The sequence below is a fragment of the Cicer arietinum genome, chromosome 5, assembly GCF_000331145.2.
Source record: "Cicer arietinum cultivar CDC Frontier isolate Library 1 chromosome 5, Cicar.CDCFrontier_v2.0, whole genome shotgun sequence".
Lineage (NCBI taxonomy): Eukaryota > Viridiplantae > Streptophyta > Magnoliopsida > Fabales > Fabaceae > Cicer > Cicer arietinum.
The window spans coordinates 74,993,533-75,010,000 of NC_021164.2; the positions used below are offsets into that span (position 1 = coordinate 74,993,533).

Below are 16,468 nucleotides of genomic sequence, written 5' to 3' on the forward strand. Positions count from 1 at the left end.
TGACTATCTATGCTTGCTTTTTAAATTAGGCGGAAGCTTTTTTAACATAGGTTCACCGTTCACCTAAATACACATTTTTGTTTTTAGGAAAACTTAATTTAAAGTATTTATTTTATTCTGTTAAAACAAGTCTGTTTTTATTTTTTATTTTTATATACATAGATAGTTTATCTTTATAAAAATTTATAACTTAAATCTTTTATATAAACTATTTATCTTTATAACGTATACAACTTAATTTGAACAATCATCAGTTTTTATAAAAAAAAAAAAAAAAATAGAAAACATAATAAAGATGAGAGACTTGTGTATAAAAAATAAATATAAACAATATACAACTAAATAAAATAAAGGATTTTGTATGTAATTTTGTCTTATTTATAATATATTATAATTATTTTTTTTTTGTATTCTAGTCAAAACTTAGATTCTAATTAACTTTTTAGATTATAATTTTGTCTTTTTAAATAATTAATTTTTTTTAGATTCTAGTAAAATAAAGGGTAAATTAACTTTTTAAATAGACAATGTCGCGGATTAAACTTAGATTCTAATTTGGATTGAACTTTGACCCATAATCGAATGAACTCGAACGCGAAATGGGTCTAAATTCAACATCTTGCATATCCATTATAATATAGTGCATGACATCAACATAGCCGATCAAACTCATGTCCTCGCATCACCCGCAATTTCGCCATAAATCAAAGAACCGTCTAACAAACACCAAATACATTCCTTTAAGGAGCCCTTAAAAAATATGGTCAGCTATTCTGATAAAAGGTATATACATAATTCATGTAAACTGAAAATAACTCACATTCTCTTCAAGTCTAAATTTGGAGTATTGAGTGATTGCAGGTACACCATTTCGAGAAGTTGTATCATTGTATCTAGCTATTGTAATTCGACTTTAGCCATCATCGAAGTTTTGTTTTGTATCATTGTTACTGTATAGTAGAAATGATAGTTTAACTAATGTACAAGAGCTTACAAACTCTATTGACTTATAGACTATTGTTCTAGTACGACAAAAAGTCCTACATTGCTTAAGAGTTGAAGTCAATAACGATTTATAAACATTTACACTTCTCAACATATTAACTCTAAAATATTTACACAAAGATGTCTTTTTGCAAATGATAAATATGAAGATTCTTATAAGATTCTAAACAATTAATACCTCTAAAACATGTTAACGTCATACTTGAATTCATAAACATCTTTTCCTTTCTCTCATGAGAATCAAACAATGAAATAAGGGTGTATAAGACTTGATCCATCTCACAAGCTCGTCTTGGCTTGTAAGCAATTGGATGGATCTAACCTTGTCCCCAAAAAAATAAAACAAAACGACAAAATTTGAGTTACACTTAGGGTTAGCGTCCCGTCCCAAATTACTTTAAAGAAACATTTTTTTTTTATTATTATTGATCATTTACTCTATAAAAAAATCATCAATTAAATCATTAATTGAATAATTTATAGTTTGTAAAACAATCTTATGAATTATTATTCTTGAATGAATTGACAAATAGTAATCACTTGTAACTTATGATTTACTTTATGTTTAATTAATCTTTTTAAATCAAAATTTAAGAAATATTATTTCACATTTCGAATATCTCCATAGTTGAACTTCCTCTTCAATTAAATCATACTAATGTGTAGTTCTCTATTGTACTGTGAGAAGAGGGAAAAACTCATTATGACATTATTTTATTATTTTTTAAATGAAAAAATTATTTTATATTTTAAAAATAAAGAATAATATGATTACTATATGTGAATATGTGATATCGGATATTGCAGATAAAGTTTAAAATATGAGCAAATATAGGTACCTACACCATCTCCATATTTGGGCAATTTCACATCTTATCCTAGTGTTACGGCACCTCCACGCACCAACAACTCTTGCTCAACCCTCACTTCAGGGGTAGATCTATGACTCTGAGTAAGTGATGGAAATTTATTTAAAAACTATTATTATTATTATTATTATTATTATTATTATTATTATTATTATTATTATTATTATAATAATAATAATAAAAAAAACACCTGTAACTATCTAAAAACAAAATTAATATTATTATTATTAGTATAATAATATTTCTCTTGGTTATTTATTATTTTTAAAATTTAATACAAAATTAATTATTATTGTGTCAATAACAATTTTAACTACTTCATCTGGTTCATTAAAAGTATTTTATTTATCAAATACGTTTTATTTATTTCAAAAATCAAATACGTTTTATTTATTAGAATACTCTTATTAATAATAGTTTGTGGAATAGTCAAATAAATTTGAGATACTATAAATATGGAGTATATTTTTGAAAAAAAAAATAATATTTCGTTGATAATATTTTTTTATGGACAAAATGAGCTATATCTCTCTTCATTTGTGATATAAAGTGACATATAAATATTAAAAGTGAGAAATTTATTATAATACAAATGAGTATTTATATGAGAAAGAGAAACAAATGAAACGATAGTTCAGGATTTTACAGAAAAATACAAATAATTCTTATAAAAGTAGCAAAATTTATTTGTTTTGGTATATAGTCCCTTTTTTCTTTTTAGTTGTCATTTTAAGGGCTATTTACACATATCAATATACTCAATAATTTTTGTTATTTTCAATGGAATTAATTTTCATGTTCTTATAATTCTTAACTATTTATTGTGTTCTCTTTAATCTATTTATTTATCTATGATAAATGGTCAAAGCTATTGTATAATGACAAAATAATAATAAATAGTGTATTAATTGAACTTTAAACACGAATCCTTTTACAAAAACGAATTGAAAATGAGTTGAGGGAGTAATGTGTTGAAGATGCTTTTCAAAATATAAAACTTATTAACGGGATGTTAATATCAAAGGGTTCAAACTTTGACCCTTCTATGTATGATTTATTTGATGTGCTACTATTTATTGATGGGTTTAAAATGCTCTTATATTATGAAAATGTAGTGAGTGGCATATTTAAAGTGCCTTACTATTAAGGGTCTCTTTGTTTTGAGATAAGTTGGTGAGAGAGAATTGGGAGGAGGGGAAATCCTCTTACAATCGAGGCGTAGGTACCACACTTCGTTCCACCATTGGGTTTGACATGGGTTGATCTTTTTGATCATCAAGTCAATTATCTGTCTCTTTCACAAGTTGTTGTGCTCAATGTTATTATGCTTGTCTTCCTAAGCTGATGTTGGTCGTCTCTATCATCTTTAGGTCACTCAAATTGGCTTATATATTGGTACATAATACATGTCCAAAGCATAAGGATGTAGACTTATAAGATGGCAAAGCGATTTAATATATTAATATCAAACACATCCCTTAATCGTCTAGGTCAAATGACACTAATTTAATTAGCATGATTGAGTACTCCAATATATATGTATCAATCAAGTTATTTTAGTGTTTACTAAGAAAAGTCAACGAAATTTGAAATATAAATAAAAATTAAATTAGTGTAATTGTGGTAGTCTTAATATGTTAATGTGTAGTTTTACGTGTGAACGATGGTTTTAAAAAGTTTTAAAGGGTGAAATTGGATGAAAAAAATATTAATGACTAAGTTAAAAGAAATATTTGTTGAAGAAAAAAGGAAAATTAGATTAATTACTATAAATTTAAATTGACATTACATAAAGTTAGTGAGTTTAAAGTGATTATAATTAAAGACACAGGAAGGTAAATGACTCGAATATAAATTTTACAAATAAAAATAAATGAAATAAAGGAATGTATTGAAATATCGACCTAATACACATTATTTAAAAGATAAAAATTATTAAAAAATATATTAAAATTTAAAGACGTTGAAAGACATATTTAACTTTTGAAAAGCTTTAATTCATTTTTGATTTAAGAGTATGTTTCATAAATTAAGTATCTAACTTTTATATTCAACTAAGAACTACTATTTATAAATAAAGTAAAATAAGTAACTGTCACTTTGTCACTTTATCAATCTATTGTCTATTTTACATCGATGCTTTTTTTTTTGACTTTGTTGTTAATGTCATATCTTTCAATAGTATTATTTTCGTTGGGATCTTTAAACCCTTTATGGAAAGACTTTTCAAATTCTTCGATAATATATGGTTTTAAATATAAGTAATAAAATTAAAATACTCTACTTTATTTAATGCTATAATCCAAAAATAATCTTTAACTGATGTATATTTTATTTTTCAATAATCTCTTTAATTTTAATGGAATAAGTATTAATGAAGAAGGATTTAAAGAATATAATAATTATTTTTACTATTTTGAGAAAATTAAATTATCTAAAAAAAAACTATTTTTTTTAATTGAAAGAAAATCCCCAAATTTGATTGGCAAGGAAACGAGGAGTATATAATGAATCTTGATCCGAGAACGATGCGAACAAACAAACCACATGCTATGCTCACACACACACACACACACGATCAGTTGACCAGTGAAGCAGCTACTTACAACTTACAAGGCTAGCTAAGCTAAAGCTACCTCGTTTATATAGAGACCCTAGCTTTTGTGTCTGCCTGATGTGGACACCGATTATCAATAATATTTTACCCTATTTTTTTTAAAATAAATATTTTCAAAAAAGAAAGTTAAACTTTTCTTGTAGTTTTGTTTTTAGATTATAATTCAATTATTAATATAAAGAAGGTGTTTTGGATTAAGATTTTTTTTAGTCTTATATTAAATTGAGATTTTAAAAGTTTGTATTGAGATAAATTTTTTAGAAATTTATAAAAATGTATAAATTTTAAAAAACTCTCTATAAAATTTTAAAAGATTTTTCATAAGATTTTAAAATATTATTTACAATCAAAATTTTAAAAAACTTTTTAATGGATTTGTAATGCAATATTTTTGAAATATTTTTTGAATTTATATTATTAAATAAAAAATATGTTATATAATTTGAATAAATAAAAACAAAATTGATATAACTTTTTAAATCTTTCGACTAACATTTATCCACGTATCTCTAACTATAATATTGTTTCATAAATTAGCATTTATGTGTTCCTGCTCTTAGATTTGAACATTAAGTTTTTAATTATGGTATTTGTTAATTGGTAATATCGAACATGAAGATACATTTATAGGCTTAACTAAAAAATTCATAACGACGTTCTTTGCAAAGAAAGTTATGAAATGATACACATGCCGATACAGGTTTTGCTTGCGTCTTACATAGAAATGGAGACATTGATTTAAAGATTGTGAACCACAATTTAAATATACTAAATATCTTTTCGATGACATTTTTTAAATACGCATGTCAAAGATTGTAAATTCTTTTTCATTTTGTGAATCATTATCATTTACCTACCAAATCTTGTTGACATCCACCTCAAGTAATTAATATAAATTTTAGAAACTTTGTTATTAGCATTGAGGCGAAAAAGTATAATCTCTTATACATTTTATTTGTTAAGTGACCCATTAACATCACATAATCCATCATTTATAGCATCAATTGAGAGACGCAATAACTTATTAGCATATTTCATAATCTAAGCTTTGTAACTATTTTTATATCTCTCTTTTCCTTTGTTTTTTTGTTTGTTTGTAAATTCCCTCGTTTGAACATTAATACATCAATAATAATAATAATAATCATTTAATAATAAAATTAATAACAACAACGTATTACTATAAATAATAATAATAATAATAATAAAAGTTAAATAATTTTTTTTACTAAAAATCAAATATATTTTTAATCTCTGTAAAATTTTAAAATATTATTTTTAATTTCTATAAAAAATATCAATATTTTAATTCTTAAATGAATTTTTTATTCAATTTTAGTGTATATTTTAAAACATAAATTATCAAAATAAAAACTTCAAACCCTGATCAATAAACCCTACTAAAGATAATAATAATCTCAAATCCTATACTTTAAATCTTATAACACTGGACAAAATAATAAATTTATTTTAATTATAACACAAGACAACCACATACTTGACAAGACAAAATAAAAAATATGTTAATTAAGAGGAATACTAACGTGACAAAACTTAAATAATTCAAATTAATTTTTGTATTCAACAAAAAAACATACCAAATTAAAATCAACAATACCATGAAAAAAAACAAAAATATGTTAATATGAGAAATATGAAGAACTTAAAAAAAGAATCGACAAAAACAACATTAAAGGATGAGAACATATATAAAGGAACGTAAAAGGATGAAATTCTCCACATTTGTACTATCAGAACAAGGTGTCAATTGGTGTATGTATTATTCACCAGGGAGCTAATTTGATTTCAATGCCAACAAGGAGATTGGGTATCCCAACCCACCATCTCATGATGAATTTGTTTTATAAATGAAATGATTATTACTTCTAAATAATAAAAGCAAAAATGTTTTCTATCAAAAATTGAAAAATAATAAACTACAAAGAATATAAGATGTAGATTCATCCAGGAGTACTAATGAAATCTCAAAATGTTATGGAATAGGACAAACATTTTCTTCATAGGATAAGTAACTCTAAATTAGAAAAGTTACAGTTTCTAATGAATATTTCATCTTCAAAAAAAAAAAAATTTAAATTATAAATTTCTTAATTAAAACGTTAATCCACTTCGTAATCCGTAATCCGTATCATCTAACTCAATAAATTCTCACTTGCTACTGCAGTTTCTATATTGACCAGCGCAAGCATTTTGTCCATCTTAATTAAAAAAATGTAAAAATATAAAAATGTTGGGCATTTACAAGACACATTCGGTAGACGGCACAAAATAAAGTACTAATTTATTGTCGATCACTTTATCGATCAATTTAAAGTGCAAAAGGAAATTTGATTAGTGCTCTTCAAAACAATTTTCTGTCGTCATCATATTTTTTTATTTATAAATCTCTTGATGCTATCATTTTCTCCAATCCAACGTCTTTTTGAGGTTTCCTATGTTCCCAGGAACCAAAAAATTCTTGCAGAGGGATTATGAGACGCAGTATTATTTTAAGCTATTTTGTATGGTTTTGGGAGCACTGCCGTCGGTTTGGTGAATATTACACGTGAACATCAAACTATATGCTACTCAACTCATCTTAGTACTTAACTATTACGAAAATCCAAACTATTATGTCTATAATTGATTAGTTTTATAGCATTAAAATAAGTTTTACATTAGTTGCTGCACCTGCTGAGATAATCCAAAACAAATTGAAAATTGTAACTCACAAAATTCATATAAATGATATATTAAGAGAGTTTTTCTTTTATACTCCATCTCAAATTGTTATATTTAAGTTCTGCGTAATTTTTAATAAAATATTCTTTTAATTGATTTTATCGACAAATTTAATATTATTTAAACTTTTTTTTAATAGAAAATCACTCTTATTAATTAGAGTGGAATTCAATTTAAATGAAAACATTAATAATCAGATTAAACGGCATATAGAAAGAACAAAACGTACTTTTGTTCATTTTGTTGGTCGCACCATTTTTAATCGAATAAAAGAAAAAAGATGTAGTGAACGTGTTGGCCTTGAGCAAAGGTTGCGCTTTGAGATACAAACAAGAAGGCATCACAATTAATGCGTCTTTGCAATAAATTGCTTTGAACTTATATCTTATCAAATTAAATCATACATAAAAAGTAGTGTTTTAGTAATTAGTAATGCTATATGAGCCGACAGATTTTTCGTATGATTTGGGCGATAGTTTTGAAACATCCATTTTTTTTTTCTATTCCTTTTCTGTTTCGACTTTTGGATCTTTCTTAAACTATAATAAAAAGAATTAAAAATAATTTAAAAATTAAATTATTATAAATATTAAAATTAAGTCTCTACTATTATTCTAAACCTTTTTAATTTAGTTATCGTAACGTCACCACAAAATCAAAATTGTCATTTTTTGTGTTTAATGCCATCAACTATTACAAAAACATAAATAATCATGAGTTAAGGGTGGGTTAAGGGTGCGATAGCATTGGCTATCCATTTTTATTTATTTTAATGTTAACATATTTTTATATTTAATTGTTTATCTTTTTAATAAATTGCTATATTTTTATATTTAATTATATCATTTTTTTTTTAAATTTAAGACAGTTAAGAAAATATATTTGATAAATAAATTTATTTAATTTATTTTGATTTTTTTTAATTTCCAAAACAATTATGCAAGTTTTTTTTAAATTTTAGTTAATTTTATTACCGTTAAATATAATTTATCTTCTTTTAATTATTACCAATACAAATTATACGTTTTAGTTTATCTGACAAATATTAATATTATTAAATAAAATATAATATTAATATTATTAAATAAAATATAATATTTTAAATATAAATTTGAAACATTACAATTGTGTATGTAAATTTTTAATTAATAATATTTATCATTTCGTTTATAGACAACAAAAGTAATCTCTTTTTAATTTTATATAAAAAAATATTTATTTAATTATGTTTAGGGATGTAATACTCTTTTTCATAACTAATTTTTTGATGGCACTTTAAGTAAAAGTTATCTAGATTTATATAAAAGATAAAATAAAAATTGACCTATTTTTTAGAGATCAAATTAATTTTCACAATTTTTTTCAAATATTAAAATAAATCTTTACTTTAAAAAGTAAAACAAAAATTAAAAATAAAATTATTATTTTTCTTAAAATTATATCTGCACGTGAAAAGTGGAGATGGTACGCTTAATCCTATTGATTGCCCTACACAATGGGCTACATTGATAACTTTGTTCAATGCAAAAACTGGAAGAAAAGAAAAATAGGTTCGTTCGTCACATTTATTTGTTTTCGTAAACATTACCATTTCTCTTTAACAGTATCTACACATTAACTTCATTACATACTTTTTATATATATAAAACTTTATAATTAAGAACGAAACTATTACATGTAATATAAATCCTAAACCTAGTGTTTAGATCCACCTGAAAATAATAGTAGAAATAATTTATCATATGTTTACGAGCATGTTTAATTTATTTTAACAAACTTCTTGCAATAGTTTATGAATTAATGTTTAATTAAATTATTTACTAAATTACACAATTTTTTTATAAAGATGAAAGAAAAAGACCAATAAAAAAACTACAATTTTAAATGAACTAAATTGTATTTACAAGAAAAACAAACTATAACTAGAAAAGATAAAAGATTCAAATATTCAACAAATTATTCGAAGCGATATCCTAATTTGTGAATCAATCAACACATTTATTTCTACAACGATATGTTGATTTATTTCTATAACGATATGTTGAAAGACATATTTTTAAGATAATATGAAATTATAGGGGTACAGTCTCAATTGTAAGGATATGATTACTATTTGTTTTGTCAAGAAAATGTGGATTCAAGATAAATAGGTTAAGCCCAAGGCGATATTGTTAAAAAAAAATATTGATTTTTGTATCTCATTTAAATCTATACTCTTATGTCTGATCTTCCCAAACTATCCTCATGGTCAATACTAAAAGTAAAAACATTAAAACAATTCACATATATCCTATTTGAAAAACATAGAAAAATTTATAAATTACTGTTCAACTTTTTTTTATCTATAGAAAATTTTAAAAACAAAAAATTTGATAAACAAAAATTTCTCAATTTATTTTTGCACACCAGATATTTCAAAAACAATTATTTTATTTATTAGAAATTTTGAAATTGAATTTTTTACCTACTGAAAATTTTAAAAATAAGTTTTTTAACCTATGAAAATTTTGAAAACGAAAAATTTAGTAAACAAAAATTTTTCTCAATTTTTTTTTGCATACCAGGAAATTTCAAAACGAATTTTTTATCTATCCAAAATTTCAAAAGCAAAAAAATTTGATAGGTAAAAAGATATCCAAAAATAAGTAAAAATATAGAATAACATTGGGTTTTTTTAAAAAATTGTGTGAGTAAAGATCAAAGTGAGGAGTATCAAATCTGAGTTTGTGTCAAATAAGAACAAGTAATGGGCTTCATGGGCTTGAACAAAATAAAAATAAAAATAAAAATAAAAATAAAAATAACCAGTAATTAGATTCTGTCAAATTAATCATGATATGAATTTGATATAAATTGAAAAAACAGACTAAGCGCGCTTATCGGTTATTTCCCTCCGAAGCAAGATTGAGATCGATGGCGGGATCGGAGTCAGCACCAGCAGAAGCAGAAACCGAAAACCACCTCTCTTCTCTCATCTACGGTGCGTCATAAACAACTCAATCACTGCATTTAATAAACCTAGTTTCTAATTCGAATTATTTGCGATGCGATCCTAACTAAATGCATGTGTGAAATGTAAATAGTGTATAATTTACTACTATATAGTTAATGCACGGTTTGATTGATTGTTGAATACTAATTATTATGCCAAACCGTGCAGACATATCAAATGAAGCTCAAGCTATCATGGAAAACATGCTTAAGATGATCGCGTTAGTTATCTATTCATCATTATTTATTTATTTTATTATAAGATTAAATTTTATTTTGTGCTTTTTGATCTACTAGCTTTTTGTACTCATTTTGCAGTGAAATAAATCAAAATTCTGCAGTGATAGAAGAAGAAATAGAGAAGTGTAAAGGTTCTGCTATAGAGAGGAAAACAGCTTTAGATGAAGAGAGAGATCATTTTCAAAAAGCTGCTTATGCTGTTCTCGACATGTTAAACAGAGATTAAAAAGTCCTAGGGTATTATTCCATCTATTTCATTTTAATTTTAGTTTTAATTTACACGAATTTTAGTATTTCCACATATTTCAATTTTGATGCGTGTTTTTCTTACTTTTTTTTCTTCTTAATTTTAGTTTTCATCATTTTAGAGGATTGTCATTATCTCTGTTTGATGTGATGATTAGAGGATATATAACTCATCATTGTCTCTTAAGGCACTTAGATCTTCTACTTCTGAGCCGTCAGCCATAACAATTTTGCTTCCTCTTTTTCCAAACTTTTTCTCTGCGCACAAAAATCATGAATCAACCTAGTCACATTTTTTTTATAATTTATTGTGACTTGTGAATGAAAGAATAAAATTATAATGTTATGCGCAATTGATTTTTATTATGAAGCATTGCGCGTGGAATGAAATCAAAGAAGGGGATGAATGATTGCCTTTTTTTTTCTTTCATCCTATTTTTGATTAAACTTTATTTTGTTTTTCTATTTCTCAACTTTATTCAATTGTGAAACCACTCAGAATCTTTTGGAGTCATGCATGCATTTTGGATTGTAGCTAGTTATACTCATACCTGCTACTCTGAAAAGATCTTCGACTGAATCTGGTAGAATAATGAGCTTCGGTGTTGTTCCATTTTTAATTTTTTCATTTGGTTGATGTCCGTGAATTTTGACTCTAATGGGGTCTAGGTTTGACAGTGGACTGGAATTTTCTGTTTGTCCTGCAGTAATTAGTATGAGCCTATGAGTTAATATAGGTAAGCAGGTAAATAATGTCATTTATCTCAGAAAAAATCTGATTTTTTTTGATGAATTCCATAGCCTTATCAATTTGAGATACTACGATTAAGCACATAAACTGTAGATAGCAACCTAGGCCACCCTTCCATATCCATTGTCAATTGAGCTAAAATTGCAATAAAGCTGGTTTTGTTTATAAAATATATCTTTTAAGCTTGGTACTACAAGGAATGCTGCATTCACGAAGGGGAAATCCTGTGTGCACAGCCTCATAATGATGCATGTAAATGTTTCTGTGGTGCTGTGTTTTACATAAACCTTAAATTTCAATTAGTTATTGTTTTAATGCTTCTACACAATGTCTACCCACTAGTATAGTGATTAAGGTTACCTTTGTATTGATCATCTTCATCGCATGTGCTGTCATTTTGTGTTGGGCGCTGCAAGAAGAAAACAATATCCCTCGTATATGACATGGTTCATTGAGATGTAAATATGTGGCAAAAATTATAATAGATGCCATAAAGTCTTTAGTTTCTAGCGGGGATGTTATCTACTGTAAAACGTTTCTAATTTTATTGTTGATGTGTAACATTTTTCTGTATGGTTCATGTGATCTATCATGTAAAATGTAAACAAAATAAATAGTATATTTAGTTTTACGGATTCATGTATGGTGATCTATGTATGAACGCACACATTGTTAGAAATTTAAAACATTGTGAGAATTGGTCCATGATACATAAGATATTATAATATTTCGTCCTTGAGATGTTAGTACATGAATCTTCATGATTCATTCTTTCAACGAAAGTGATTATTGATGCATCATTAGGTGCTTTCAATGTCCTGTTTGGTAGTGGAAATTTTCTTTTTTTGAATAAGTTTTTCTTCTTTTATCCTTTACTTCTTTGTTCCACTTTCTCAAAACATGGTTTAAAACTGAAGGATACCCAAGATCTTTTGAAACTTCAGGCATAATTCAGTACTTGTGGCAGCTATCTTTCTCCCACACACTAATTGTATATAAGTTTTTCCAAGGTTTTAGCTATGTGTATGCAACTTTTAATATTATGGAGTTTTGGGCATCTTTTTTCATTTTGAATTTATTATATATCTGAGAATTGACAAAAAGTCTATGCTCGTCACTAGATCTGTTAAAAGTTTTAGTGATTGAAATTCAAATGAAAAGATATACCTTGTCAGGCAGGTCACTCAAAAATTCTGCTACATGCGGTATTTCTTCCAACACCCCTCCACCTAGGCCCTTCAAAAACTGTGTAGAATAGAAGAACCAGCATTAACAAAAAAGTAAATATTTGACATGAAGTTTGTTTGAAGGAAGTTTGGACTTTGGACATATTTTTGCAGTCTTTGTGCCTCACAATAATATTTTGTTTAAAAATTTAATATCCTTGTATATTTAGAAATTGCAGGAAAAATATGTGGATTTGGGTTATCAATTTCTCTCAATTTTGAAGCATGTGAGTTAGTAATCAACTTTCAAATGGCAGTATTTGTCTGTGTCTATGGTTTGCTATCTGTCTATTTTGTATGCATGGATGAATCTTCAAACCTGAGTGAAGTTGCTGATGATTGCCTTCCCATCTTTACTAAATGGTTTCACCATTTGCTTGAAATGATGATGATTGATTCGTATAACCTGTGAGAGTCTTCTACTTCTCACTGTATAAGGTTGTGGGATATTAAACATCACACCTATTTCTCCTGCCATGCTTCCAGATTCTAGTTTGAACAAAAACTGCAAAAACTTTTATGAGCTTAGTCAAGCAATGAGAGAATTTTCATTAGCTAAGAAACACAAATGCTTCGTTTAAATCTTTGGTGTATATTTTTCTACTTTAGCCCTCTATATGTGTTATTGCTATGTACACTTGAATCTCTTGCTGCCTAGCTCGATCATCTGTTCCACTTACATGTCTAATGAAGGTGTTCTCAAAGAGTTTAACTTAGTTTGATGTGTTTGCTTCGGCAGGTTTCCTGGAAGTGCTTGAAGATGATGAGTTCTAATTGATGCAAAGTAAACAAGACCTTCCCAAATGTCTTCTACCTCAGGTTGATGCAATATGTTTTGTTGGTTGCAGGTCTATGAGATACTTTCCCATCTCTATAGTTCAGAAGTTACAATAAATACAAGGTTTCTCTAATTTCAAATCTAAACGAATTACTTTAGTTTCCTTTGTCTAAGTGGGTTAATTTTTGGTTATTTTTATTTCTTTCTATAAGTCACTGACTCACTAGGTGTCTAGCAGTTATTGCTTATTTTACTGAATCAATGTCTGTGGGATTCCATCTTACCTGTTCAGACCCATTCTTGTATGTCAACACATCCTGCAGTTAGAAATAGTTCAGTTCCGTCTAAAGCTAACTAGTTAAGGCCAGTACTAGAGTAGGATTTGAATAAGATAGAGATGTTTTACCACCGATCCAGATACCAAAATGTAGAAATATGCTGGCATCTCATTTTGCAAGATAATGTCAACCTTAGAAGGGTAGTATTCTGCTTTCATATCTGATACCTGTGTAGTGTCTAGTTCTGTTGAGATGTTTAGAATATATTCTGTTGCTATCTAAGAGAGAAAAAAAGAAGCATTACCAGCTGGGAGATAAAATCATCTGAGAGTCCTTTAAATAGATATGTTTTTTCAACCACGTTGTGGAAAAGATGCTGAGCAATACCGGCTCTAATTGCTTTAGGCAGGTCTTGTAGCACTTCTTCTTGCTGTAACTCTGCTGTCTTAAACTTCAGTTGTGTATGTGCCAACATTTGCTCCTTCAAACCTTCGGGTAGTCTATTTTTGCTCGCATATTGTAATATTTTGTTGAAGGCATCCCTCTGTGAGGCCAGGAGGTGAAGCATATAAGTATTTGTTATTGCATAAATTTAAACCTATTTTTTAGTCCTTCTAGATTTGATTATGTGCAAATTTATTCCTTAATTTGTTTTTGATTTATGTTTCTATTTTGAAAATTAAGCAAATCTAGTATTATATTAGCATCAATTCCTCCTACTTGAAAACCCTTACATCTTTATTTCTCTATTAAAATTATATAAATGTTTATGATATATTTGAAATATAAAATGACATTAAAAATTAGAATTAAAAAATTTAGTGAAAATCCCTAAAATTTTATTGTGGGATATGAAATTGGTTTTGGAGAGAGAAATCTTTTAGGATTTTTTTACATTGAAAGGAATTTGAGATTTTGATTGGTGAGTCTTGAGGGAAAAAATATTTAAATGATTTAATTTGTTAAGTTTTTAAGTAAAAATATAAGAATACAAAGAGCCTGAAGTAGAAAGAAGAGTAATGGAATAATTTAACTGCGATAATTTTAAACAGTTGTGAAATTAAATTTCTTCAAAATAAAAATATAGGAATGATAGTACTTGGTAATTATAATAGAGAGATTTGAATGCAATTAACCTTTAAGTTGCTTTGGATATGTATGGGGACCCGACCCAAACCTAGGCATTTGTAATATAAGAAATTCCTATCTAAGCCTTACTAGCACAGAAAGGAAGAAATTAATAGTTTTTGAAATCCTATTTGATAAAGTTAATAGAATTATGCTAGCAACGCATTCTCAAACACTCTTTTTAATCTATTCTTTAATTAGTTGAAATTCAATTGAGTCACACTAAATTTATGTGGGTCCCATATGTTTTAGTGAAATATATTTCAATTTCAACCAATTGAAGAGTGTTTTGAAATTAGTATGTTAAAAAATGTGTTGCTAACTCTACTCAAGTTAATACTAGTAACATAAAAACTTGGTGGGAAATGGAGGTGGTAAATACTATATCTAGATATACAATATTATACATCTCTCTCTTTTTTCCTTTCTACATTTGCAGTATCACTACTATAACAGATTTTGTTTCCCTGAATTTCATTTCCCTCCTTTACCAACCGGACTAAAGTAGATTAGATTTGCCAGTTCAGTTTGATTCTCATGTGATGTTTCTTTCCAAACATTTTCAGTGAGAGAATATTAGTACAACAAACTAAAATATATGTGTTCTGACAGATTATAGCAACGTTATTATTTGTTGTCTCCCTTTAACTGCCACCAAGGTCTAGGAAGATATAGAACCATATAGATATGTTAGTGTTATCAAAGGCAATCCTAAGTCAAGGGTTAAACTACCATGAAAATCTTCATAAAATTTACCATGGCAAAGGTTCCGACAGAGCTATGAACCACCAGATTTGTCATGTTTCCGATAATATATGCAGTGAGGCCGATGTTAAACAACATATAAAAAATATTGAAAACCTTCTCTGTTGTATTTTCTGCATGTAAATCTCCATAACCAACAGTGCTAAGGGTTACAATAGACCAGTACATGGAGTAAGTATAACCCGAACGGACGCTCCCATGCTTAAAATCCTCTACCTGCTTCCCTATCCATGTGTTTTCGGGTGATTTGTGATGGAAAGCCAACCAAAAATACATGCAGCCTGTGAAGTGCACTGCAAATAGTGTAACCTATGATAACCAACAAAAGTGAAACACGAAATTAAGAACCTACATTAGACAATATGATGGTTTTATCTTATTTGGATCTATACTCAGAGAAGTTTTAGTGAATTACTTACGCATAAAAGTTTAGAGGCTCTTGTTAACGAGTAGCTAACCCTTATGTCTTTCTCTAACCTGGAAAACAGTTAGCAGTTTTAGTTAGAAGTTACAAATAGCAGAACATAAAGAAAATTTGGTACATAAAATGGAATTCCTTTTTAGCTTAATCTATAAAAGTGAGGACGTGTTTAGTACGTCGTAATGGTTATTTTTTTGCACTACATCTTTTATATTCAGTTCATTCCATGATCTGTTGCATTTTCCTCTTCCCTGCAAATTATTCACATTTGAGTGTGTTTTGATTTTGATTTTTTACTTTTTGCTTTCATTCTAATTCCACTTTTGTTAATGTACCTTGAGAAGAGCTCGCTAACACGCCTCAACCGCCAGAGTCTAAGCATGTTTAAAAAACCAAATACTCCCGCTCTTC

General features: G+C 27.1%; 2 protein-coding genes across 8 annotated transcripts in view; one reads left to right on the forward strand and one right to left on the reverse strand.

Annotated features, from left to right (window-relative positions):
• The first annotated feature begins 10,054 nt into the window (after positions 1-10,054).
• On the forward strand, positions 10,055-14,360 carry LOC101503210 (uncharacterized). Of its 3 annotated transcripts, none has more exons than XR_003473091.2 (5): positions 10,055-10,213; positions 10,394-10,445; positions 10,543-10,701; positions 12,858-12,914; positions 13,427-14,360. XR_003473091.2 is itself a non-coding variant. In XM_004501206.4 (4 exons), exons 1-3 carry the CDS (start codon positions 10,147-10,149, stop codon positions 10,688-10,690), a joined length of 267 nt encoding a protein of 88 aa, XP_004501263.1. In that variant the 5' UTR covers positions 10,055-10,146; the 3' UTR covers positions 10,691-10,701; positions 13,427-14,360. The 3 variants fall into 3 exon arrangements, 1 of the variants encoding a protein (XP_004501263.1); XR_003473092.2 differs by having other exon boundaries at positions 12,867-12,914; XM_004501206.4 differs by lacking the exon at positions 12,858-12,914.
• Positions 10,687-16,468, reverse strand: part of LOC101503528 (potassium channel KAT3) — a 6,968-nt gene continuing 1,186 nt past the window's right edge. Inside the window, exons 4-14 of one of the 5 annotated variants that reach the window (XM_073369356.1) lie at positions 16,393-16,466; positions 16,056-16,113; positions 15,733-15,945; positions 14,048-14,287; positions 13,872-13,970; positions 13,750-13,782; positions 13,007-13,201; positions 12,629-12,706; positions 11,822-11,870; positions 11,262-11,411; positions 10,687-10,968 (exon numbers count right to left, since the gene is read on the reverse strand). In XM_073369356.1, coding sequence (XP_073225457.1) covers positions 10,865-10,968; positions 11,262-11,411; positions 11,822-11,870; positions 12,629-12,706; positions 13,007-13,201; positions 13,750-13,782; positions 13,872-13,970; positions 14,048-14,287; positions 15,733-15,945; positions 16,056-16,113; positions 16,393-16,466 — 1,293 coding nt within the window. In that variant the 3' untranslated portion in view covers positions 10,687-10,864. Of the gene's footprint in view, positions 10,969-11,261; positions 11,412-11,821; positions 11,871-12,628; positions 12,707-13,006; positions 13,202-13,749; positions 13,783-13,871; positions 13,971-14,047; positions 14,288-15,627; positions 15,946-16,055; positions 16,114-16,392; positions 16,467-16,468 lie in introns of all 5 variants that reach the window. The other 4 variants (XM_073369353.1, XM_073369354.1, XM_073369355.1 and 1 more) reach the window with 4 other exon arrangements.